This window comes from Penicillium subrubescens (assembly GCF_028828155.1).
Source record: "Penicillium subrubescens strain IBT 31985 chromosome Unknown utg000001l_segment0_segment0, whole genome shotgun sequence".
NCBI classification, from domain to species: Eukaryota; Fungi; Ascomycota; class Eurotiomycetes; order Eurotiales; family Aspergillaceae; genus Penicillium; species Penicillium subrubescens.
In genome coordinates, this window is record NW_026643151.1 from 1,844,349 (window position 1) to 1,868,498 (window position 24,150).

The 24,150-nt window shown below is 48.7% G+C and overlaps 12 protein-coding genes across 12 annotated transcripts; 8 read left to right on the forward strand and 4 right to left on the reverse strand.

The window, feature by feature from the left end:
- Nucleotides 1-467: 467 nt before the first annotated feature.
- N7473_000593 (uncharacterized protein) lies at nt 468-1,676 on the forward strand (the record flags this gene model as incomplete). The annotated part of the gene is made up of 2 exons (XM_057146533.1): nt 468-1,154; nt 1,356-1,676. 2 exons carry the CDS (start codon nt 468-470, stop codon nt 1,674-1,676), a joined length of 1,008 nt encoding a protein of 335 aa, XP_057014419.1.
- A 340-nt stretch (nt 1,677-2,016) lies between these two features.
- Nucleotides 2,017-3,345, forward strand: N7473_000594 (uncharacterized protein; the record flags this gene model as incomplete). Its single annotated transcript, XM_057146534.1, has 1 exon — nt 2,017-3,345. The coding sequence occupies one exon, from the start codon at nt 2,017-2,019 to the stop codon at nt 3,343-3,345; it is 1,329 nt and encodes a 442-aa protein (XP_057014420.1).
- Nucleotides 3,346-3,526: 181 nt separating this feature from the next.
- On the reverse strand, nt 3,527-5,503 carry N7473_000595 (putative MFS transporter; the record flags this gene model as incomplete). Its single annotated transcript, XM_057146535.1, has 6 exons — nt 3,527-3,597; nt 3,652-3,819; nt 3,874-4,756; nt 4,811-5,200; nt 5,266-5,399; nt 5,461-5,503. 6 exons carry the CDS (start codon nt 5,501-5,503, stop codon nt 3,527-3,529), a joined length of 1,689 nt encoding a protein of 562 aa, XP_057014421.1.
- Nucleotides 5,504-8,390: 2,887 nt separating this feature from the next.
- On the forward strand, nt 8,391-9,292 carry N7473_000596 (CFEM domain-containing protein; the record flags this gene model as incomplete). Its single annotated transcript, XM_057146536.1, has 3 exons — nt 8,391-8,631; nt 8,709-8,838; nt 8,904-9,292. Exons 1-3 carry the CDS (start codon nt 8,545-8,547, stop codon nt 9,290-9,292), a joined length of 606 nt encoding a protein of 201 aa, XP_057014422.1. The 5' UTR covers nt 8,391-8,544.
- A 205-nt stretch (nt 9,293-9,497) lies between these two features.
- Nucleotides 9,498-10,406, reverse strand: N7473_000597 (uncharacterized protein; the record flags this gene model as incomplete). The annotated part of the gene is made up of 3 exons (XM_057146537.1): nt 9,498-9,575; nt 9,641-10,063; nt 10,128-10,406. Coding segments are annotated over 3 exons (780 nt in total), but the record flags the coding sequence as incomplete, so codon positions are not given.
- A 132-nt stretch (nt 10,407-10,538) lies between these two features.
- Nucleotides 10,539-11,468, forward strand: cdc43 (protein geranylgeranyltransferase type I subunit CDC43; the record flags this gene model as incomplete). Its single annotated transcript, XM_057146538.1, has 3 exons — nt 10,539-11,129; nt 11,187-11,232; nt 11,287-11,468. The coding sequence occupies 3 exons, from the start codon at nt 10,539-10,541 to the stop codon at nt 11,466-11,468; spliced, it is 819 nt and encodes a 272-aa protein (XP_057014424.1).
- A 95-nt stretch (nt 11,469-11,563) lies between these two features.
- Nucleotides 11,564-14,712, forward strand: N7473_000599 (uncharacterized protein; the record flags this gene model as incomplete). Its single annotated transcript, XM_057146539.1, has 6 exons — nt 11,564-11,668; nt 11,719-11,827; nt 11,881-11,992; nt 12,784-12,947; nt 12,995-13,801; nt 13,856-14,712. 6 exons carry the CDS (start codon nt 11,564-11,566, stop codon nt 14,710-14,712), a joined length of 2,154 nt encoding a protein of 717 aa, XP_057014425.1.
- Nucleotides 14,713-15,102: 390 nt separating this feature from the next.
- On the reverse strand, nt 15,103-16,052 carry N7473_000600 (histidine phosphatase family protein; the record flags this gene model as incomplete). The annotated part of the gene is made up of 4 exons (XM_057146540.1): nt 15,103-15,311; nt 15,374-15,533; nt 15,589-15,936; nt 15,999-16,052. 4 exons carry the CDS (start codon nt 16,050-16,052, stop codon nt 15,103-15,105), a joined length of 771 nt encoding a protein of 256 aa, XP_057014426.1.
- Nucleotides 16,053-16,681: 629 nt separating this feature from the next.
- N7473_000601 (SDR family NAD(P)-dependent oxidoreductase) lies at nt 16,682-17,654 on the forward strand (the record flags this gene model as incomplete). Its single annotated transcript, XM_057146541.1, has 4 exons — nt 16,682-16,965; nt 17,025-17,254; nt 17,311-17,412; nt 17,461-17,654. The coding sequence occupies 4 exons, from the start codon at nt 16,682-16,684 to the stop codon at nt 17,652-17,654; spliced, it is 810 nt and encodes a 269-aa protein (XP_057014427.1).
- Nucleotides 17,655-17,943: 289 nt separating this feature from the next.
- On the reverse strand, nt 17,944-19,418 carry N7473_000602 (uncharacterized protein; the record flags this gene model as incomplete). Its single annotated transcript, XM_057146542.1, has 2 exons — nt 17,944-18,534; nt 18,600-19,418. The coding sequence occupies 2 exons, from the start codon at nt 19,416-19,418 to the stop codon at nt 17,944-17,946; spliced, it is 1,410 nt and encodes a 469-aa protein (XP_057014428.1).
- Nucleotides 19,419-20,676: 1,258 nt separating this feature from the next.
- On the forward strand, nt 20,677-21,138 carry N7473_000603 (uncharacterized protein; the record flags this gene model as incomplete). The annotated part of the gene is made up of 2 exons (XM_057146543.1): nt 20,677-20,835; nt 20,890-21,138. 2 exons carry the CDS (start codon nt 20,677-20,679, stop codon nt 21,136-21,138), a joined length of 408 nt encoding a protein of 135 aa, XP_057014429.1.
- Nucleotides 21,139-21,681: 543 nt separating this feature from the next.
- N7473_000604 (uncharacterized protein) lies at nt 21,682-23,572 on the forward strand (the record flags this gene model as incomplete). The annotated part of the gene is made up of 7 exons (XM_057146544.1): nt 21,682-21,842; nt 21,894-21,945; nt 22,001-22,272; nt 22,371-22,520; nt 22,570-22,754; nt 22,991-23,278; nt 23,340-23,572. 7 exons carry the CDS (start codon nt 21,682-21,684, stop codon nt 23,570-23,572), a joined length of 1,341 nt encoding a protein of 446 aa, XP_057014430.1.
- Nucleotides 23,573-24,150: the final 578 nt, after the last annotated feature.

The following is a 24,150-nucleotide window of genomic DNA, read 5'->3' on the forward strand; positions in this document are numbered from 1 at the left end:
GGATGTCGACGGTATGACTCCGTCACATTGGGCCTGCAGTTTGCCGAGATTACAATCAGTCGTCGTCAAAAACCTGGTATGCAAAGACTACGCCAGAGTTCGCCTTGGAACCAGTAAACTACCCCGGCTTTCCACTAGCTGAATCGAGACGACTCTCGGGTCACAATATCGACAGGACGGTGAAATCGCTTCTACAATACGAAGCTGTTACGTTGGCCACGAACACCCTTGGACAAACGGCATTGGCATTGGCTATCTCGGATGGACTTGACAGCCATGCTAAGATCTTGCTGGGGTACCAGTCATCCGAACGCGATGGCAAAGTGGAAGACAGCTCCTATAGACAAAGCGTCCACGTATATGGTCATACCTTGGCACCGGAGCTCTCAGAAAGAGAGGATTGCGAAAGACTGCTTGTGGCAATGCTGGACCGCCGAGGCCAATTCACGCTGTTAATTGTGATCACGATGGATAACTCCAGCTTATTTATCCACTCCACGTCCAACATCACCAATCTTTCCGCAGGCGATACATCTCGTGTCCTGATTACCGATAGACCAAATATCACCAATCTCGCCGCAGGCAATTGGTCAAGGGTCGTCATTTGTGCCGCAGCAAACATCACGTCCATCTCAGTTAATACCCATTCTTGGGTGTACATTGAAATAAACGCCAATATCAAAATTGATTCCTGCGCCGTGAATGTTCAGGGCCAAGCTGCCATTGCATCAGTATCTAGCCATGATCACGCGCGTCTAACGGTTGGATCCGAGGCTAAAATAGAGAAGATAAGTGTGGTCAATGCCAGCAGCCTGTACACAAAGGATCAATGTGCTATCTCGCGAATAATGACCTCTGATCACGCAAACGTGAAGATCGGGGCCCATACCAAGATTGGAAAAATGCTCATGGACCGTTATAGCCGAGTGCACGCGAAGGGCCGATGTGCCATCTCAAAGACAATGATCTCCGATAGCGCACATATTAAGATTGGAGCCGATACCAAGATCGAGGAGATGCGCATAGACTGTTACAGTCAAGTGCACGCGAAGGGCCAGGCTACAATAATGAAGATACTTGGAAGCGGACACTCAACCTTATATCTTCAGGCCGGGGCCAAGATCGGCGACATTGAAACTCGGGAGCACAGCATAGTTCGGATGGCAGGCCTCTAACAAGTATCGAGAATGAGCGGCTTCGACTGGTCAAGAATTTTTCTTCTCGCTCAGGCACATATCAAAGATATAGGGGCTAATGGCCACTGCTTGGTCTTGACTAGAGGTCGCTCAGAGATCCATAGAGTAACCAGTTGTGACTTCTCGGTACTCGCAGTTCTCGAAAGCTATCAAAACCAGCCCCTGGAGGTTGTAGCAAGAGATGATGCTCGCCTACTATTTTGCGAAGAAGACGGCAGGTGGTCCGAGGGCAACTTCTGGACCTGGGATCACGCGAAATTGACGATTCAAAAGTTCAACCCGGCTTCAACTTCAGAGATAATCAACAGCCTTAAGGAGGCGCTTGGTTTGGACGAAGAGCAATTAAACATACCAGAGGAGGTAGCGCAAGAATCTGAAGACGAAATCAGTGATAACGAGCTGGATGACCTCGGTGACGACGAGTCTAGCGACGAGGACTGGAGCTGGGCTGCAGATATCGGTAATGTCGACATCAAATAGCAGGTAAAGAGGTGTGTTTTAGCTTCATAGGCGCTTGAGCTGCTATGTTTTACACAGAGATCGGGCATAAGAGTGATAATGTGACGTTCCCAATTGAAGACCAACATTTTGAGGAAAATTCCACAATTCAAATGACCTAGAGAAGATTAGATAGTATCTCGTTTTTTTCTTGTGGAAAATCAATACATATACCGAGGTGTCAAGTCTCCACTCATTGAAGTCCGTGCATGATGGCATGACGTCCGCGCGAAGCTTGGCCTCTAAGCCAAGGTCAGCCCAACTGTACCATGTACACCCACACTCTCCCCTCTCCCACCCTTTACCAACGGCGACATTATTCATGCGCCGCAACGAACAATTCCGACCGGGGCGGGAGCCCCTGTCCGATCATCCCCACCTAACCCTCCGCCGAAGTCATGTTTCTGGTCCTTTCTCGTTCCTAAATCCCACCTGGGCGCGGTACGCGCCTACCCCAGCCCCTGGACAAACTAAGCCTGGTACCCTGGCACAAGAAGAAGAAAAGCCAGAAACACCCGCACCAGCACCAGAGCCAAATCCCCCGGCCAAGGCTCGATCTGTCGAGCATCTCTGGCGCTCGCGCGACAATCGCAAGGGGAGACATGCGCTGAAGGTTGATTATCGCGCTCCGACCCCAGAAACGGGGTACATTGCGCCACCGCCGACGACAACGTTTAGAGCTGTGGTACGGGGTATCCTGCGAATGGCGATGCGTGCGCCTTTCTGGGATGTCTCATGGCTAGTCGCTGTTACTTTCACCCTTGGATCGGTGATCTGGATCATCAATGCTTTTTTCGTGTGGTTGCCGCTCGTGGATCCGGGGACGGAGTTCTCGGGCGAGGTTCTGCAGGGTGGGGGTATAAGCGCGTTTATCGGCGCGACGGTGTTTGAAATTGGCAGTGTGCTTTTATTGCTTGAGGCTGTTAATGCTAATCAGACTGGTTGTTTTGGTTGGGCTTTGGAGACGGAGTTGAGAAAGGCGGAGAATCATGGGACTCAGCCTGTTACGGAGGTGAAGCCTAGCGAGGATGAGTGTCGACATCACCATACGAATAGGCGGAATCTTGTTGGTGTTGGGAGAAATTTGTCTCATCAACTATCTCGTGATCTTTCGAATGGATATACGACGTCTTCGTCGGATGGGAAGTCATTTCGCTGGCTTCCATCTTGGACTGAATTGCGGACACATTACCTCCATGAACTGGGTTTTCTGGCATCTTTGACCCAGTTCATTGCGGCTACGATTTTCTGGATCGCTGGTTTCACTGGTCTCCCCGGGATTATCGACCATATGAGTCAGCGAGTGACGAACGGTGTTTACTGGGTTCCTCAAATAGTGGGCGGAACTGGATTCATTCTCAGCGGACTACTATTTACTCTCGAGACGCAAGAAAAGTGGTATCGGCCAGCTTTTCATGTCCTCGGCTGGCACATTGGGGTCTGGAACTTCATTGGCGGTATTGGGTTCACTCTTTGCGGTGCATTGGGGCCCGCAAGTACTGCATCGGGTGTGGAGTATCAAGCTACTCTTGCGACGTTTTGGGGGTCCTGGGCATTCATGATTGGATCGACGATACAGTGGTATGAGAGTTTGGAGAAGTATCCAGTTGAGAGAAAAACAGATGACAGTGCATCGATTCAGAGCGTGTAGATATAATGTGCCTTATTGGGTTTGATAACCTGTTTTGATTGATGGCGAGCTATGAGATACAGTGTACATTTGACATGAGACTGAAGATACTTTATAAGACATGACAACCGCTCAGTTATTATGTGGTTATAACTCGATATTTAACTTGATCATAATCATAACAAAGCTCTCAACCCCGTCTTTACCAGAGATGAAGCATTTCGAGGATATCATGGCGCGCGAAGAAAGACCGATTCCATTTGCCGAAAACGTCTGAAACACAGGAAATTAGCCAATTTGAACATCATCTGCGTGGTGAAAACTTACACATGGGAATACTCAAGCAGCAGATGCCCGCTTGGATGCTACCGAGAACGATCATGGTGTGCTTGACACCACCGTAGGCCATCCAGTCATAGGCAAAGAATGTCAGGACAAAGCTGAACATGTTCTTGAAAATAAGCAGACAAGTAAACGCCTCGATCGCAATTTCACCTGTAACCATTAGCGATGTGACCTGAAACATAACGGGCGAGGGCTGCAACATACGATGGGCATCGACAATATAAAGAGACGCAGCGACTGCGCCCATAACCATCCCAATGATAACGAACGCAAAGAAAACATCCGGCAGCAGCCAGTGATACTTCATAGTATTACTAGCCGTCCATCCAAAGCCATAGAGACCCATGCAGGCAAAGACCAACTGGAAGACAACCAGTAGGATGCGGAACTCTGGCTCGTATTTACCACGATTCAGCTTCACCATGAACTTGGTCATGGAATCGGTCAAGACACCTGCAAGGACCAACCCGATCATGGATCCTATAAAGGCTCCACTGTATAGGTAACCTGTTTGGTCCTCGTGGAACCAGAGTGGTGGACCTTCGAAAACAAGGGCGAGGATGACACCAATGAAGACGGCCCAGCCAATGACTACGCCTTGAATCAGGCAAGCCCAAAGGATACCTGGATGCAGGAACAGGGGGAAAGGCCGAAGTAGCAACTTCCAGAATTTTTCGTCCGTCTTGCGTCCGGTGAAAATCCGTAGTGACCTAAGGAAGGAATCCTTCTCTTGTGGAATTGGTGTTGCAGTCACCTCTGTTCGAGACGCCCCATGTGCGGCACCAGTTTCTGGAACAAACGCCTTGGATTCATCATTGACGGGATCATGGAGCGCCAAATGGGAATCAGTGGATTCGCTGTGTCCAGGTTTGTGCTTGAAATCGGTATTGAGATCGTCAGACCGGCGGTATGCCGTTTCGGGCACGAAGAAGATCATCAGAGGCAGCGAGGCGGCCAAAAAGATGGCAACAAAGTAGAAGGACCACTGCCAGCCGATAGTCACTGTCATCTTTCCAACAATGACGGGCGTCAAGAATGCAGCGCCGAAGAGAGCTACATTAGACACTGCCATGCGCTTGCCTCGTTCCTGGATTGATAAAGGTCAGTTTTAACTCTCGAGAAGATAGCCGAGACATCTCACATGGACAAAGTAAAGATCTCCGACACAAGCATTCACCAGTCCCTCGAATGGGGCCAGAGCTACTCCTTGGAAAATTCGTGCCCATAAAAGGCTCTTATGATTGGTACCGCTGGCGCCAGCCCAAATACAACTCGCGATCATCAATACATGTCCGAGCAGAAATAGATGGCGTTTACCCCAGACTCGAGCCGTAGGGACAATCAGGATACCGGCCACGCCAACACCACAAAGATGGTATCCAGTGAGCAACGCTGCATCCACGTAAGTGATTTGTTGGACATCAGCGATTTTGACCGTGTTGGCGGCGAGAATGGAGCTAAGCGTGGTGCAGAGTACTGTCACGAAAGATAAGGTCGCCAGGATCAGGTCGCGTCTCCATAGTGGCCAATTCTGGTACCGCAAAGTCTCATCAGCTTCGGTGTATAATTTGAAGTATGTATTGCGGTCTCACATACCAACGGGTCGTTAGGGTCGTCACTCGGCTGTGGGACAAGAATCGTGGGCTCCTTTGTCGTCCAGTCATGCTTCAGACCTGTGGTATCAGTGTGGTCGCTCCGATCATCGTCTTGTTCGTAGATATTGGAAGTACCTGGAAAGTCGCATAGCTATTAGTGCAAGCTTTCCGCAGCATAGCCGATGTCCAAGCTCACCAGGAACATGCTCGTTCTTGACATCCAGTACTCCTAGACCCATGATCGCGGCAGTCAGGCGACACGCCTAAAGGTGTCGAAAGTTCGACGCGAGGAAGTTGATAGTAGCTAAGATAAATAAAAGGTGGAAGGTGCAGTTGGAGGAGTTAATCCGTGATGGACATCGCTCGACTCAGGTGACCAACACAACAAAAGACCTCAACTTGCAGTTTGAGCACCCATCACACCACTTCCTTTAAATGCGATCGCGACCGACAGATAAGGAGGCTCCTCTTGTATGTTGGTGATGATCGAGGGGGTTTCAAGAAGATTAGCATCACTGACGAGACCAGGTTAGGACCAAATCCGAGGAAACGGGACCAGCTGTGGTGCGAGTTCACGTCTGGGCTGCCCCCCTTTTCCAGGAGCCTCGGCGTGATTGGCCTTTGGAAGAGAATTTCAAGTGCAACGGCAGGATTGGTGGAACGGGGTAGATCTGCGTGCTGCAGAGTACCACGTACCTCTTGTCCGAGGAGATCAATAATGTCCCGGATTTCAGGGTGAACGCATCCAGAGGTTTCAAATCCAGCATGGCCACCGACTCGATGCCAATATGCTGCTGACAGTCTGACTATTACCGGCAACGGCGCCAGAACATACGAGATCTGGAGCACAAACTTCAATAATCTTACCAGTGGGCAACTCTCAGCCAAACCCAAAAGCCGGCGTGGGGAGCTTTCGATCGGCGAGAGTGGGAAATTTTGGCCGAGGCATCGCATTCGTTGCTTTTTAGCTCTACGGCTTCCCAGACAAATCCTATGGGAAGATTTTGACTCGATACTTTGCGGATGCCACGCGGCCCATGGCTCTTACCGTGATCCAATGATGGTCGTGTCTCGCAGGGCATCAGAAAACTTACCACCACCGACAATTAGCGGGAGAACCCTTGAACCCTTGATTTAACCCCGAAGCCAGCAGAGCTGGGGAAGGAAGGCCCCACTGTGGAGTTGTGGGGACCTCTTAACCCTGTTCATTGGTGGAGGTCGGACTGTATGAAGCCCGTTCGTGTATTGAAGCTGCTTATTCGGCGTGTTCATACTGAGAGATAGCAAATGCCACAGCCACATGAAGGAATGGAGGATAACAATATCTCCGCTGCACTTTAGTACGGCTAGTCCACACATTATTATTTTAATAAAACCTTATGGTGAAGTCATGATATGATGTACAACAAAAGTGCTGAATATATAGAAATATATAGAAACTACCCGATTCAATTTCCAAAATAAAACGCATTGTTTTGGTTTGCTTGTCGGTTTAACTTGTATGATAATTTCTTGAACGCCCCCGTCCTGAAACGCCGAATTCTAACATGATCGTAACGGTTCGCAGTTTCGATACCAGCACAAAGTTGGGGCTCTGCAAAGCCCAGAGATATGATTCCCATGTTGGTATAAGGCTGTGGTATCGAATCAAAGCTTGTTATCTTTCGAAGCGAGTGGATGCCACGAAGGTACGATGGTTGTGGGCTGCGCCCACCATGGCGCGGCACATATCGTTCATCAGATTGTGATACTTGGCGACACACGGATTCAATCTCCTTTGGCCATCTGCAAAATTCTTGTAGCGTATCTGGGTCTTCGCCACAAGACATGAGCCATAGACGTGTAAACGAAGCTTGATGTCCTTGCTGTGCGATCAAATCATGCATATTCAGAGGCTCTATTACAACCTCTTGTCGCACAAAAAGACCGGGAAAGGTTGAAGGAGTAAAAATGGCCTCGCATTGTATGTATCAGCCTCATGATGTGAAAAGGTGGCTGTCAGAACAAGATCTCCGTAGGTTTCGAGTATCGACCTCGTGTAAAACCGAACAAAGGATGAAATCATTGCACCCCACTGCTCGTTTTGTATGCTCAGCCCCAAGGAGCCCTCGGGAGAAAAGCCAACCATGACTGATCCTCGCTTGTAGACAAAGGACAAAGGACAAAGACTTGGTCATTCTACTTTTAGCCTGAGACTGAAAGCCGGTAACTCATCCAAACCTTAATTCATTGCTTCGCAGAAGCCAACAGAAGAGATATCATGGAATCGAGTGGCTCCCATCAACTCTTTGTACGAACTAGTCAAGCCCAGTACTATTAACACCGCTCATAAGCCTAGGTGAACTCTGTAGAGTATCCCCAAGCATCGTCGGAAGAGGAGCATCAACGTGGAAAAAAGAAGCGAGGGATGGCAGTCTCATACGCAACCTTATAATTCGAATGCGAGAGTCAGAGTATTTAGGCGCCAATCCGCGCCTATCTACAACTCCCGTGCACAAATACGTAATTCATGTACTCTAATACTCGCGCCACGCAAGCCACGGAATTCAAAGCCGTCGAGCTAGATGCATATCAGGCTCTTGGTAAAGATGACAGAAACTCTAAGTTTATACCCGCTCCGCTCGGTCGTGAGTCCCAACAGGACCGATTAGGATTTAGGTCTCTTAATAACGGCCAAGGTCATTGCTCAACTCATTGTTCCACTGGTGACCGAATTGCCGATTTTGAAGCTTTGCCGAGTTTCCAAACTTTTGCGACTACTGTATTTGTTGAGCGTATCAGTATAGAGCAGCAAATGGTGAGATAATGCCATTCATCCGTACTTATAGGACGAAAAGAGGAAAATTCCTCTTACAAGTATCTTTCATCATTCTTGCTGGCTTGTAGATAGCGGGTTTAAAATCCACGGCAACTTAAATCCAATAGCCACGCCGGCGTGTTGTAATACAAGATACATCCAGCGGGGGGCAAAACACTATTACAAAGGGTCCAAGCCACTGGTTCCCAGCACCCAATGGTTACAATAGCGGTAAAAGCGCGGTATATCCAATTGAGGCGTCAAGTTGTAACTGGATCTGCAAGCCCCCCTGGTCGAGACCAAATCCCCCAATTTGTTCAGCTGTAGCCTGCAGGTCGGCAGCTACTTTAAAAGGCGGGGAGAGCATGTCGCTCCTTCCATTTCTCAACCACCCCCTGTCAGCTTTGTCGTAATTCCTCATTCCAAATAACTTGAACTTCTCTCAATTCCTCGAAATTCTCCGAGAAACAATACCCAGACAACATGAAGTTCACTCAGTTCACTCTGGCTGCGGCCGCTCTGCTGGTTACTGTCTCTGCGCAGGGCCTGGATGCGCTGCCTGACTGCTCGGTATGTTTCTTCCTCCCTTGATCCACTTTGTGCTGCCCGACACAATTGACCAGGACTAACGATCAATGGTAATGTAGAAATCTTGCGCTACTAGCTCCATCCCCGCCAGCTGTGGCCTCAATGTTCAGTGTATTTGCGCCGACAAGTCGTTCCTCAGCAACATTGCCTGCTGTGTGGCTGACAAGTGCTCCCAGGCCGATCAGGAGAGTATGTAACACCTCGACTCAGAATTGCTTGAGTATTCGCTGACCATGTCCTCTTCATTGCTGCAGCTACTCTCCAGGTTGCCAAGGGCATCTGCTCTCGCGGCGGTGTGACCGACCTGCCCAGCACCATCTCCTGCGCCTCCTCCGCGGGTTCCTCCTCGGGCTCTGTCGCTGCTACCGGCACTTCTTCCGGAACCTCGACCGGCAGCTCTACTCAGACCACTACTGGCAGCTCGCAGGCCACTGGCACTAACACCACCCTGTCTGGCTCTGTTTCTGCCACCAAGACTGGTGCTTCCACCACTGGCACGGGCGCTTCGAGTGCTTCCTCGTCTGCCTCCAAGTCTGCCTCGTCTGCGGCTGCTACCACTGGCGCTGCTGTTCTCGGCCAGACCCGAGACTCCTCCCTGATGGCTGCTGCTGGTGCTGCTGCCGCCTTTGCCATCTTCGTCTAGGCGTGCAATGGCCTGGTATGAATGACTGATGGATGAAGGAACGAGATGGGATGAATGCCCAATGCTTGGGGATGATTGTGCCTTGATAGGATGGTATATATGTAATAATCATGACATACTTAGTCAATGGAACGAACGCAATAACTCTAATGGTACACTTTTTCAATGGGCGCTGACAAGAAGCCTTTGTATGAAGAATCCAGACTTAGTTGGACTCCTCGCGAGCGTCCTCCAGGAGCTTGCTCAATCGCTGCTGGCGCTCCTCACGGCATGTCACGAACACCTGTAGTAAAACGTTAGCCTACAAAGCGTGGAGTAATCATTCCCCCGACGGGAGAAGCAACATACCCAGAACCACACCATCATCTCCATGAACACATAGGTGAAGACTACGCGGCTCTTCAATTGCTCCAAACCCGAAGGAGCCATCTTTGAAGTATACGACGACACCAAGTAGCTACCACGGGCCTGGTAGATGAAGAACGAAATGCCGCCGTACAGGGCAAACCGCAGGGCGGAAATGCTGACCCACACATTCCAGTACATTGTCAGAGACCGTGTGATATACTCAGGCAGCTTCGCCAGCGCCTGAAGGTCTTCAGCAGGCAAGTTTGAGTTCCGCAGAGGTCGGATATAAGGCAGGGCCTCGGTCAGGGCATCGTGGAAGGGGAGGCTGGAGAGGAGGATTAGGTCGACCAGGGCAGCGGCGAAGATCAGGACGGAGCAGATGACGAAAGGTGATTGTATGGGAGTTGTAGCGACGGGGAAATCCTGCAAAACTATTAGTTATTAAGGTTGATTGGGGCTGGCGATGCTAGCAATCCGGCACGCGTACAATCCTCAAGGCCTCGCCCATCATAAACACCAGGTCGGAGTCGGTGATGTAATTCGGGTTCTTGACGAGATACCCGGCAATGATGATCAGGAGCACGGCATGTGCCTGAATGAGAAGTTTGGACGAAAGGAGAGCCATCTTTGCGGTTGGTGATGCTGTTGGAAGGTTGGTAATGGAAAAAAGTGGCCTTTGGAGATCGACTGGTCCGAGTGTCCGGCATGCCAAATCGCATGTGGGGAACGGCAAACAGCTGCTGCTCAGGTCGAGGTCGAGAAACCCCACTGCAACAAGTCGCAGGTGCGATCTCGACAAGCCACGCTTAGTTGCGAACAAATCGCAAGAGCTTATATTTAGTCTCGTCCTTCGTGCTGATCATATCTCATCTTCGACTTTCACATTCCCTTGATCGTCATGGCGGGGCCCATCTTCAACACCGAGCGCCATGTCAAATATTACCTCCGCTGCCTGAAGACCTTCCTCCCCTCGGCCTATGTCTCCAATGACTCCAATCGCATGCTCCTCGCCTACCTAACCCTCGGCGGTCTCGACGTTCTCGGTGTTCTACAAAGCAAAACAACCCCGGAGGAGCGGCAAGGGTACATCGATTGGCTCTACCATTGCCAAGTACCCTCGGGCGGCTTTCGGGGATTTTCAGGCACGGACTTTGGCGATGAGAAGCGGACATCGGACAACAAAGCTTGGGATCCGGCCAATGTCCCCGCGACATTCTTTGCGCTGGTCAATTTGCTCATTCTGGGCGATGACTTGGCCCGAGTGAAGCGGAGGGAATGCTTGGAGTGGCTCCCGAAGCTGCAGCGTGAAGACGGGAGTTTTGGAGAAGTGTTGGGACCAAATGGGACAATTGAAGGGGGTAGTGATCTACGATATTGCTGTTGCGCATCGGGGATACGCTATATCCTACGAGGCCAAGCCGGAAAGGGCGTTGAAGATGTGCCAGATATTAAGGTCTCTAAATTAATCTCATTTATCGAGGCGTGTCAGGTAAATTGCCCGTATACTAAGTGTCTGGACTGGACTGATCGCTTTCTCTTCGGGCAGAGCTACGACGGCGGAATGGGCGAGTCGCCTTTTCGTGAATCGCACAGTGCGTATCCTTTTCTTCCCCTTTGCGCGATACTTTCCTGACCAAGCGATCTAGGTGGTCATACATATTGTGCAGTTGGATCTCTGCACTTTCTGCGTCAGGAAACAGATAAAATCCCGTCTGCCCAGCTGCTGTCTCCGGGCTCGAAGAAGTTTGAGGGTCTGGTGGGCTGGCTGGCATCGCGGCAGACCGATAAATTGCTCGGCGAGGAGGATGAGGAGGGGAAGAAGAAGTAGCGGATAATGATAATGAAGAGGACCCCACAACCGCCGAGGTAGAGGTAAGAACAAGGGACGAGTCGGTAGATGACCTGATCCGAGGACTGTCGAATATGGCGCCGTTATCAGGCGCGACGATATCTTGCGCTGGGTTCAACGGGCGATGCAACAAGCTGGCTGATACCTGCTACTCCTTCTGGAATGGTGCAGCACTTATGGTATGTTTTCCGGTCACCATCAAAAACTCCCACGCTCATCAAGTGTATAGATGCTGGATCGGTATTGTGTGATTGATGACGAGCGGAATCGGCAATACCTTCTAGAAAAGACACAGCACCTGGTCGGTGGGTTTGGAAAGGGCGTTGGAGATCCTCCCGGTAAGGTGAAATGCTTCTTCGAGCAGCACCTCGATGCTAATCACGTTTCCTAGATCTCCTTCACTCGTACTTTGGGATGGTTTCGCTGGCGTTTCAGGGCGAGGCTGGACTTGCCCGGGTTGATCCTGCGTTGGTCGCGACTGAAAGGACTGTTGAGCATTTGAAGTTGCTGCCGTGGTGGTCATGAGTCGAATGATTCCATCCAGTGACATACAATTACGTCATATGATTTACCCTGCATGGAGCGAACCTTAATTGAAGCGTGATGTATACACACAGGGTCTGCTTATTCACAATCTGCCTTATAACACCGAATTTCTTTCAATCATTCGTTCTTCTACTACCAGAATGGCACTGGGTGTCGCAGTGGGATCGGAATACCCAATTGGATTATCATGATATGCGGGTCGATAAACTTCGATCATGGCGATGGCTTTATGCACTTCTCTAATCGCCCTACTTGATAGAGCCGACGCATGAATTTATGCAAGCGAAAGACATTGAAAGGGGATGGAATCGTCGAACTGACCAATTGGGTTAATATGTGGTCATAATGAACGAAAGAGAGATGCCAACATATCAATTCCTTTGTTGCCAGATTAAAACTGAAATTGCGGCCTCAAATCTAAGGCAGTTAGACCAGCCAAAGTCGTAGTCGAGCCGAGCCTAAAAGCACGTGATTATCGGCAACTTTCCTACTTTGGTCCTAACTCTCCTCACAGATGACCATCTATCGGCGCCTTTCGAAATCTGAGTAGAACTGAGACTTGGTGTATCCCCTGCTGGGAGGCATGCGCTCTTACTCCGGCTGGTATGTGCACAGTCCCTCACTGCCATTCCTCCTTTTTCTGCCAACCATCGCTCTCTATCAGAACAGCATTGCTCACAAATTCTTAAAGCTTGACTTGCAAACGGAGAAAGTTGAAATGCGACGAGTCTAAGCCAGCATGTCGCAGATGTGTCAAAGCAGCTCGCGACTGTGCTTATGGGGAACAGTCTATCTTCCGTACCCAGGAGATTAGCTCTACGCCAGATCGAATACGGAAAGCTACTGATGATCGTCGAGGCCAGGCCAATAGGCCCAGAGAGGAGACTACCTGGGTAGACCTTCCATCCGAATGTATGTTTCAACTTCAAAATACAATCTCACATGCTCACGTTAAATAGTCACGTTTGTTCAGGAGAGCTCTAGGATTTTAGAGGCAGGAGAGGCAACCGTAGATTCGGAAGAAAATGGTACAGACAGGGCGGTTGATACTGTTGATGCGAACGGCTTTCCTGTATCCCGTCCAGCATCACATAATGTTTCTGTTGCAGCGCCCTCTTTTCACCATACACCAGCCACCGATCACTGCACACCACAAGAACGCGATGCCTCACTTTTCTCCACCAATCCATCAGAGTCCGAGCCTTTGGAGAAGGTTCTTGCTTCATATCTCATACGGCATTTCAAGCAAGACCCAGGCCAATGGATGGACCTTTTCGATACGACGTCTTACTTTTCTTCAAAAGTGCCTGTCATCGCGACATCAAAGACTTTATTGAAGTCAGCGGTTTGCGCTCTCTCTGCAAAGAATCTGCGGCATGTCTGTCGAGTTATGAGCCAAGCCGGCGTGGACCCTGGGTCTGTTCCCAAATACGTCGGCCTTCCGTTCTCAAATGAAGAGATGTGGCGTTATCACTCAGCAAGATATTACGATCAAGCTCTTGGTCATCTCAAGATTGCAGTCAGCTCAGATTCGTATTCCCGTACCCTACTTGGCAAGGAAGAAATGCTTGCTGCCGTCGCAATTCTTTGCACTTTCGAGCTGATGGATGCTCCTGGTAGTGCATGGAAAGCTCACCTGAGCGCGTTGCCTCTCTTTGATGATAGAGCTGCCTCTGTACCAGTTCATTCTTCGATTATTATCCCTCAGACGGCTGTAAAAGGTCCGATATTCTGGAGCCTAGCGAGGCAAGACTTGTTATGTGCCTGTGGGTTACAACGTCATCTACCTGTGAGGATATATTTTCTGACTACTGTCCCAGGTATAAGCGAAAGCCCAACTCGTTTGGACTTGAAAGACATGCGACTGTGGCAAAATGCGGGCTTGGCCACGGACGAGAAAGGAGAGCTTCTACCCTACAGCCCATCGGATGTGATGGAAACCCAGAATTCATCTGGAATTGAAGAAGATATGAAGAGCAATGAACTCACGTGGATTCTCGGCAAAATTGCAAATCATCTCACAGCGGGAGATGCTCTGGTTCCGGCAAACAACGCAATGCCACGCTATCAGCGGCCTCTAATCGGACTGAGTCAGGAGCATCTCCTAGAAAGATGGAATATGTTGATGGCTGATTTAGAGAGATGGCATGCTTCTCTTCCCGCATGCTTCACTGCGACTGCTCGAACCCGGAGATTAGGCAGCGCAGCTTTGGGTTTTGAGCTGAGCTTTGATACCTTCGAGCAGATCTGGTTTGACTTGCCATTATGCGCAGCAACAATGCAAAGCTATCACCAAGCGAAAATATTGTTATTGGCGAATGAGCCGCAAGAGTCAACTGCCATTCGATCAACTGTGTCAGCACGCTTGAGATCCTACCGGCACGCCCTTCGAGAAGTCCTCTACCATGCCCGGGAAGTTTGTGGCATAAGTCTTGCCAACTCAACCGATTCTTTCAGAGTCAACTCTGTACAAGCCTTGTTTGTCGCTGGGCAGGTATTTCAGGAGCGCAACGAGCAGGAAGCGGTCCTGGAATTACTTTCTGGAATTGAAAGGGATATCGGCTGGACTACTCGATATCATGTGGCCAAGTTGAAGGATGAATGGGTAAAGGGAAGAGAAGGCAATCACGTTGACCGTGAAGAACAGAGCCATGACTCCAACTGGTTTATTTCCTAGCGCTGCTTGTAGCTGCAGGGCTTGATTGTCAAAAATAATTGCTCCCCTCTCTCTTTCTCTCAAACTCATACCAAAGTGCCAATGTTAATCTAGAGTGATATTCACTTCCATCTCCTTAAAAGTGTGTTGAAATATCGAGCCTATTTAGTCTACGAAAATAACCCCGAAACATGTCCTTGCAAGGCAATCGAAGGTATCTACCGAAGACCTAGATAATGGTTTGTTATAAAACGGGAAATTGAATTGATCCGATTCATCATACAAACTGATAAATCGGGTAGTTCTTAGATCATCCCGGTCTGTACAGGTATAATAGGAGCCCTTGAATCGACATGCTCTCAATACTCTACAGCCAGAGCATCATAGTGCATGTCTTATGTCATATTCTTTCTATCTATTTTCGTGCTCGATTGGTTTCCTTCGCACTACATATGAAGCTTTCTCCACCTCTTCTATCTCATGGATCAAATGAGCATCCAGGCCAGCAGGCCTGGCTTGCTTTTCCAGCGTGCTACCACATTCTCGAAGGTGCGACTCCTTCTCGGTGGAGTCTTCGGTAAACTCTAATTTTCGATATTCACAGTTCAGGTAGCCAGTACCTGCCAATGAACAAGGGTCAGCCAAGCTCAAATGAAGATAGATCAATCTGGGGGATACATACCTTTGCCCTTCACATAACCCGTCCAATCCTCGGTAAAGTAGTGCAAGAAGCCCCCGTGAGTCACGAGAGCGATATTCTTCTCTGGGCGGCTGTAAATCCAGTTGCGCATCTCAGCAGCCCGTTCGTGAACGGCCGACAATTTGGAAGCGTAAATTCCCCTCTGTTGGAATGAAATTAGCGCATGAATTCGTGACGAGAAACGCCGAACGACTCACCTTTGAGTTCCATGATTCATCAACCAAGGTGGTGTCCAGATTTGAAGCATCCCATAAAGGCGCAGCGTCAGCGATCAACTTCTGGGCCTCGGAGATTGTCACTTCAGCGTCATGGCCAATGTCACACGCCAAACTACTAATCTCTTGTGCTTTTGGCACCAAAACCATGGGTATCTGTCGTTTCTCTAATTCAGGCGCGAAAGTGTAGGCGGCAGTCTGAATAGTGCGTCGGAGTGGAGATGCGAGGATGACTTCAACATCTTGACGGAACGGAAACTTTTTTTGGAGCTCTTTACACTGAATTTTGCCGAGATCTGTCAACAATGCATCCCGCAGATGGTGAGAGTTCTATAAGCTGTGTTAAGGGCGCTAGCGTTGACTGAGAGGCAGGGATTTCGGGGTAACTATACGTTGACATTGTGTTCGCCTTGTGCATGGCGAATGACATAGAGAGTCGGAGGCATTTTGGGGTAAGAAAGGGAACCGCTCAGTCTCTTTATCTAAGTAGTTGTCGCGGAAGTCAATTATATATGGCCCATGTAAGTTGAGATTTTATTTTTCACTAAACTTGTGGAGTCATAGGAAATTCAAGACCGATTCTGCAGAAATGTGGCTTTCGGTTACGAAGGGCTTCCTGAAAGGATCCGTCTTGTGACTGGGGCATGTGGATGTTTGACGGTAGAGGGTGAACATATTGGGTATGAGGCTGATATCGGCTCCGCTACTTCTTGTGATACGGACTTGCCGAAGGGGATATTCCCGAGTTTACTTCTCAATCTCGGCTCGACTTCCAACTCCATCATGCTCCACTTTTTGCCCCTCATCTTGTATCTCGACCAAACTTGATAACAATCCCAGGAACAAAGGAAGTGGAGTGGCTTCTCTACAGGATAATCATCAGTTAGTCACAAATTTCCTCTTTCGCGAAAGTATATTTGATCTTTAGTCGGCATCTATTACTAATTCCAGTAAGGAACGCATTTTCCTATAATACAAGGAAGCAACTTGACTTTTTCCTCTTCATCTCTTGTCCGGCCCCATTTACACCCAATTTCATTCTGATTTCGATAATTCTACTCCTTCACAAAGCGATATGGTGCAGTCATTGCGTTTGCAGGATAAAGTCGCCATTGTGACCGGTGCCTCATCCGGTCTGGGTCGAGCTATCGCTATTCGCTACGCGCAAGAGGGCGCCAAGGTAGTCTGTGCCGATTTGACCCCAACAGCACGCTCCCAAGAGGAAGCTGGGATTACGACACATGATTTGATTACCCAGAAGAGTGGTCAAGCCATTTTTGTGCAAACCGATGTTGGAGATGCCACTCAGATGGAGAACTTGGTTGCGGAAGCCGTGAAGGTGTATGGAAGACTGGATATGTATGAAGCCTATCACACCACGTATCTCTACCTAAACCACTTCCTCTAATCTTTGTTAGCCTGGTCAATAATGCTGGAATCAGCATTGAGGCACGCTTCCCGGCTGTTCTCCATTTAACTGATGAAGCAACGTGGGACACGACGATGCGAGTGAATGCAAAGTCTGTTTTCCTGGGTAGCAAGTATGGACTGGGGCAGATATTAGCGCAGGAGCCACATGATTCGGGGGACAGAGGATGGATCATTAACATTTCATCCATTATGGGCATGATTGCGGGGCCCGAGAATCGTAAGTCTTCCAGTCTCCACGTACTTCAAATTAGAACTAACCTCCAATCATCATAGCCTCTTACTGTGCATCAAAGGGAGCTGTTAGCCAGCTCACCAGGCAGATAGCCTTGGATTATGCCCCGCATAAGATTCACTGTAATGCAATTTGTCCTGGATGTCAGTTGCAGAATAGATCTTCATGACCATCAAGGCTGACAATCGCAGATACCCAAACCGCTATCTTCAAGGAGACGACTACTAATCTTACTCCTTGGGATGATCTCAACCATAGACACCCGTTGAAAGGTCCTGGCTTCCCTGATGATATTGCAAAAATGGCTGTTGTCTTGGCAAGCGAAGATGCTAGCTGGGTTACGGGGGTCTGCTTGCCTGTGGATGGCGGATACACTGCCCGCTAGGCGTATAAGGGTAGATATCATTTTAGTGTCTCAGAAAATGATTTGGAGATCAATATCCACCACTTATTGTAATAAGAAATCCGACAAAGTTTTCCTCAATTAAGCTTCGGGTTAGAGTACCAGAGATTATCTTCTACAAGATAGGGAAAGACAGTTGAATTGATGGAAGAGAATTGCTTTGAAAACATATATCTCGCGCCATATTATCGAAGCATTCTATTGGTAACCCCTGTCTATCTTCTGCCCAAATTCTCAACCTAAACCTAAATCAATACTTTCCCCAGTCCCATTATACCTTGCCGGCAGTGCGCCTCCATAGACGGTTTCCCTTGACTGAACTTCCCTTGAATGATTCTTCAATCTTCTTGAAGCTTTTTCCTTGGGTTTCGTGCATAAAAAGAATGCTGACTATAACAGTGATTACACAGCATCCACCAAACAGAATATAGACTCCAAAGTTGCTCTTCGCAAGTAAAACAGGTGTGATCAAAGCTACAGTAAAGTTACACACCCAATTACTAGAATGGGCCAGTGTGGTGGCTGCTGCTCGCGTGCATTGAGGCTGAATCTCGGCACTGTAGACTTTGACGGTGATACCCCAAGTGGCTGAGTAGAGAGCAGCAAAGAGATAAATGCAGATGATGACAATCCAGCGACCGGCGCCGGTCACAGCATCTCCAGCATATAAACCTCCCATCGTAAACATTAAGATGCCCATTCCGATGCCACCGAGGATGACGCTGCTTCGACGACCCCATGAGTCGGCATAGATTAGCCCTGGGATTGTCACAGCAAAAATCACAAGTGCCGATACACCGGAAGCTAGGAAGCTTGCTTCTGATGAGGCAAGACCGGCTTTTTGAAAGAGTTGTGGGGCGTACTTTGATTTCCGTTAGCTATCGTGATGTTCTGTATAAATAGGGAGGTTGGGTTACTTGAACGTACGTAAAGCACTCCGTCGATACCACTCCATTGCTGCATACCCATCAGGAATACGCCCAGCGCAGTCCGACCTCGGACATCCCTTGAAAAGATATCTAAAACGGCGCCGGCAGTTTTCTTCTTGGGGCCAGGATTAAACTCCTCTTCCTCTGTGTCAGACTCAACTTCTTGCACTTGTACTTCAGCCTTCACAGGCTCACGGTCTGCAAGAGGCACACCCAAATTTTCCCACGCCTCTTCGGCTTCCTGATAGCGACCGTGAAGACCGAGCCATTGGGGTGATTCTGGCAGGAAAGCCAGAGAAATACCACAAATAATGATAGCGCAGGCTGAAAGAACAATCCATGGTGTGCGCCATGAGAGAGAGGATTGAATGCTGGAGGTTCCATAGCTGACAAAATACCCTACAACCAATCCAAGGGTACAGGCAAGCTGAGGACCAGTTGTGAGGGTGCCTCTCGTTTTGGTAGGCGAGATCTCACAGATCAAAACTACCAGATTGCCGAGGAAAAGGCCTTCCCCAACACCTTCAATCAGCCGACCAACGACGAACATCGCGATATGGATAGCTCCCGCTTCGATAGCAGCCCCGAGACCGAAGATAAAGGTTCCGATACAAATGCCCTTCGGCCGACCGAGGCGATCGGCAACATGACCAGCAAAAAATGACGAGAGAGCAGCTGGGATCAAGATAGAGGAGACGATGAGGCCATGGATAGTTGCGTTTTCGCTCCCCCGAATTCGGCTTTGAAGTCTTTCATGTCGGTAACAGGACCGATGATTCCTGTGTCCATCCCGAAGAGCAAGCCATTTGCGGAGCATAAAATGGAGGCCAGGAGGTACTTTGGGGGATTCTTCAACTGGGGCGAAATCAGGCCCATGATGTTTTCTTTGTGGAGGAGTCCTCGGTGACAATATACCAACTTGACTTCGATGATATACCGTCCGTTGAGTTTGCCCGAGCATAAAAGAATTTGTAGATGGATATCGGGACAGTAAAGCATTTAAATCAAAGGATGGGAACATGGGAAATCAAAGACCCGTGGCGTCAGCCCAAGCCGAAGAGTTTTCTACCCCTCTATGCAATCTAGATATCTCCACAAGAAAATCTGTTGGGGGAGCTATGTTCTCACCCACAATGTACCACTGGATGGTCTTAGCTCGACATTGTGGGAATACACGTGCAGACTTGTCAGTTACCAATGTTCAAAGCTCATAATAATTTGTTTATTTTAATCATCGTTGAACAGCATATCCACTTTGTGGCGATATCTTTCGGGACCTTCCCCGTATTTTGGATTTAAGTCTCAAGGCCAGTCTTTCTCTGTTGACTTGAGAATTAGTCACTTATAAGTTGTTTAATTTGCGGTCATGGTAGTACCTCGTAAGCCTCTAGAGTCAAAGGCCATCATCTCCTGCTAAGCATTTTGAACTCCTGTGTCAGGGAAGGAGAGTTCGGTAGAACTCCGGCAGAGACAAAATACTAGAAAAAGTCCGAGGCGATCTCGGCCCGAAAGTGGCAGTCGAGCCGATCGGCCGAGACCAGCGACTCTGTGGGGCGAATACATGAGCGTAGTGGGCCAGGAACTTGAATATCTACGGAGCACTCTGTGCTGCTTGGAGGAATGAACAGGGCAGTCGGGGATTAATAGCCCCGAGTTAGCTTTGTCATGAAGAAGGCTAGAGCTTATGCCTACTCAGCACTGTATCACAAGAGTAATATGTCTCATATGTTGCGGAGCTTCGCGCATCACAATAAACCCCGGGGCCCGATTACATAACGTTTGAGCTCGGCTGTGTTGCTTAAAATGTCCACCTAGTTACTACTCAGTGCTTCGGCAAAGTATTATCCTAATCCTGTCGCCAATATGATGAACCGGGAAGAACAATAATATGTGACTTACTACACCTTCGTAGAGTTGAAAAGCCTAGATCCCGAGATTGGATACGCTTCCATTAACTCCCTCCCATCAACCGATGGACATTGATCCTCGCGAAGGACGTCCTCGGAGTGATTGCCTTGACTTTAGGCGTGGATTCAGGTGTCTTTCTGCCTCTCACTACAGGCGCAGTAGCCACAATGCGATACTTGCACTACCCAGCACAACCAAAAGATGAAGATGAGCGATTGAACTGGGGGATTGGTGCTCACACTGACTTTGGCTGCGTGACCCTGCTTCTCCAAGATGAAGTGGACGGTCTTCAAGTTTTGGACGCACCTTCGGGACAATGGCTTGATGTTTGTGACCTCATCGTCTATACTTCGGATATAGCTAATAAAATTTATCCGCAGGTTAAACCAGTAGAGGGGGCCTACGTTGTGAATCTCGGAGACCTTTTCTTGCGCATGGCCAATGATAAATACAAGTCCAATATCCATCGGGTGATCAACAAATCTGGCCAGGAGAAATACTCAATTCCGTTTTTCTTCAGCGGGAACCCTGATTACCTTTTGCGAGTGCCTTCCCAATTGCCGGGCGCCGGACGAGCCTGCGAAATATCCGCCAATTACAGTCCAAGACATGATGACGGGGGCTTATAAGGAAAGCTACGGTCGAGCAGAGAAGTTCAAGAGAGAAATGGAGAGTCAGAAACTAGGGGCTGTACCGTCAGTCGCTGTGGTTGGCGCATAGTGACTGGGCAGTTGGTTTGAGATTGAACTAGATTGTGTATTTTTTTCCATTGATTGGAAAATCCACCGAGAAATTCATCTTCTTACTTTATACAACCAGATTGGAAATCAATCATCGCAGTATCATCAAGAATAATATTGTTTGTACTTCTGTAGCAGAGTGTGCTTCGCGACGAGGCCTTGATCTGAGCTCAGGAATGCCAGGACCGTGCTTTTCTCTCACTGTATTTTCTACAAAGATGGGGGGTCTGGCCGGTGCGTATCGGCCGCTGCCCACCCTTGTTATCGTTTACTTCAGTCGTAACTAGATTTGTTCTATTGGCTACATGATTTGGTCAGCATAGCTGCTAGCCCTAAGGCCGGATATATGAATTGACCTGATCTGGACGACCACAGTGAGAACGAACTGGCAGACATTTCAAGGTGGATGAAATACGATCAGACAAAAAGAAAATGCAACCAACCCAAGATTCGGCCTCGGACGAGGCTAATGGGAAGGTCATCGTCTTGAATAATCATGAAGTCGAACAATTTTATGGCTCTTCTACCACTCACGCCTACCGGATCAAATCTGAATTGGTGGGGAAGTGTATGGAGGAGATTGGCATGGGAAAGTAAGTCATCGAGGTCCCAAGACTATAGTTTCGGTCTAACGACATAGCCAGATTTCAATGGAAGTTGTTTGTGGTGACGGGGTTTGGATGGATTGTCGATAATGTACATTTCCTTTCCTATGATCACGTTCGGTACTGATCTCAGTTCCCCTTCTTAGTTTGCCTCTCAAGGGATCGGCAGCGTTCAACCACCCATCGAGCAAGAATTCTCAGACATAAGCCAAGTCAGTTACAGTTCGGTCGCGCACTATGTTGGTCTGATCATTGGTGCATCATTCTGGGGCATCTCGAGTGATTTTATCTGTCATCGCCCTGAATTCAACTGCAAGCTGCTCATAGCTGGGGTTTTCCTTTGCGCAGTGGCCGGTTCGATGAACTTTATGGCTTTTAGTGCGTTTTGGGCGGTTATTGGTACTGCTGGGGGGGAAACGTACCCGTTGACTCGATGATATTTTTGGAGTTCGTTCCAGGAAGGTACGTCTCAATTGAGTGTCACAACAATCTCCCGGAGTACTAACAGCGACCTAGTCACCAATACCTTCTGACTGCCTTGTCTGCATGGTGGAATTTGGGCCAACTTGTTGTTTCCCTGATTGCATGGGTCTTCTTGGTTAATTTTAGCTGCCGACAGATGCAACATCCGCGACCTGCTCACGCCAGGACAACATGGGATGGTAAGTATGTCATTGGTTTTTCCATGATGCATAGGTAACTAATATTCCTACAGGATATATACAATGATCACCCTTGGTGCCTTGTCACTTGCTTTTACGTTCATCCGTATCTTTGTTTTCAAGCTCCCCGAAACACCTCGATTCCTATCTCAAGGCCGGGACCAGGATGCTGTGGACGCCGTCAACTACGTTGCCAGACAAAATGGCAAGCCAGAGCCTTTGACTATTGCAATGCTTCGTGAGGTTGATGCTAGGTTGGGCTCTGCTTCCGCTGAGGATGGCAGAAACACACGGCTGTCGAGGAAAGAGGTCATCTCCTAGAATATGCAAGCGTTCAAAGGAGAACATTACCGAGCTTTGTTTGCCACTCGGAAGCTTTCCAGGCATACCATTATCATCTGGGGAGTATTGTTGACTGTTGGTGAGTATAATTAGGCCTGGTACTCAGGAGGGGGTATTAACTTCACTGTTTAGGGATCGGATACCCACTTTACTTCAATTTCCTCCCTTCATACCTGGCAACCAAGTTCACCGAGGACTCCTCCCTTTATCTGACGTACCGGAACTACTGCATCACCTCGGCCGTTGGTATGGTGGGGCCTTTGTCGGCCGCTGTAGCGGTGAACACAAGGCTAGGAAGACGGTATATGATGGGAATATCAGCAGTAGTCACGGCTGTGTTCCTTTTTGCTTATGTGGGCGTCAATAACTCATCTGCAAGTTTGGCATTTTCTTGCGTAACAAGTCTTTTGGCCAATTTCGGTATGTTTTGGAGAGAGATCTCCTGAGTTCGCTAGTCCCGCAGGCTAACATGGATTTACAGAGTATGCCGTCATGTATGCCTGTACCCCAGAGTCATTCCCAGCTCCGCACCGTGGTACTGGTACTGGTACAGCTGCCGCTCTGCTACGACTGGGTGGGCTTCTTGCTAGTCTTATTGCGTCTCAGACGGGATTCACCAGTGCGCCAATTTATGCCAGTGCAGCCCTTTTGGTTGCTGTTGGAGTTTTCTGTATCGGACTACCATTTGAGACGCACGGGCATGATGCACTTTAGAGGTCTTGTACACCGATGAGTGTTTTACTGGATTTGGAAGACGTTTTGCTGGTTACTATGTCGTCAAACCTCGGCAATTGATTTGATCTTAATTCTAACAATCCTCTATTCATGTTGTCCATATTATCCCTCAGATGCCACAAGGTGGCTGGGATCCTTCGTGCTGTTTTGATGTGTAATTTGGGAATTCAAATCTCTGCTAGCTTTGAGGAGGGACATTAACTCACCAAGTCTTTCACCAAGAATTATGGAGTAGACCCGATTATGCTATCGCACTTCTTTTTTCCCAGAGAAAGTTTTCTTTCCTAATAGGAGATTAGATTAACGAGTGCTGCCCCCATTCACGCGGAACTTATGCCGTTTTCACTAGTGGCGGCATATGCAAGCTTCATGCACCAACCCCCACCCTTGATAGAAGCCCGCAATGAGTGGGGGAGCTTTGATAGAGATCATGCAAAGCTTTCCCCTTATCTACGCCTCTTAAAGACCACATCGTGTCGAAGACACCAATTCACCAAACTCTCAGGATCAATTCACTTATACTTTTGGCATATCTCTTGCCGGGGGTAGTTCAACTA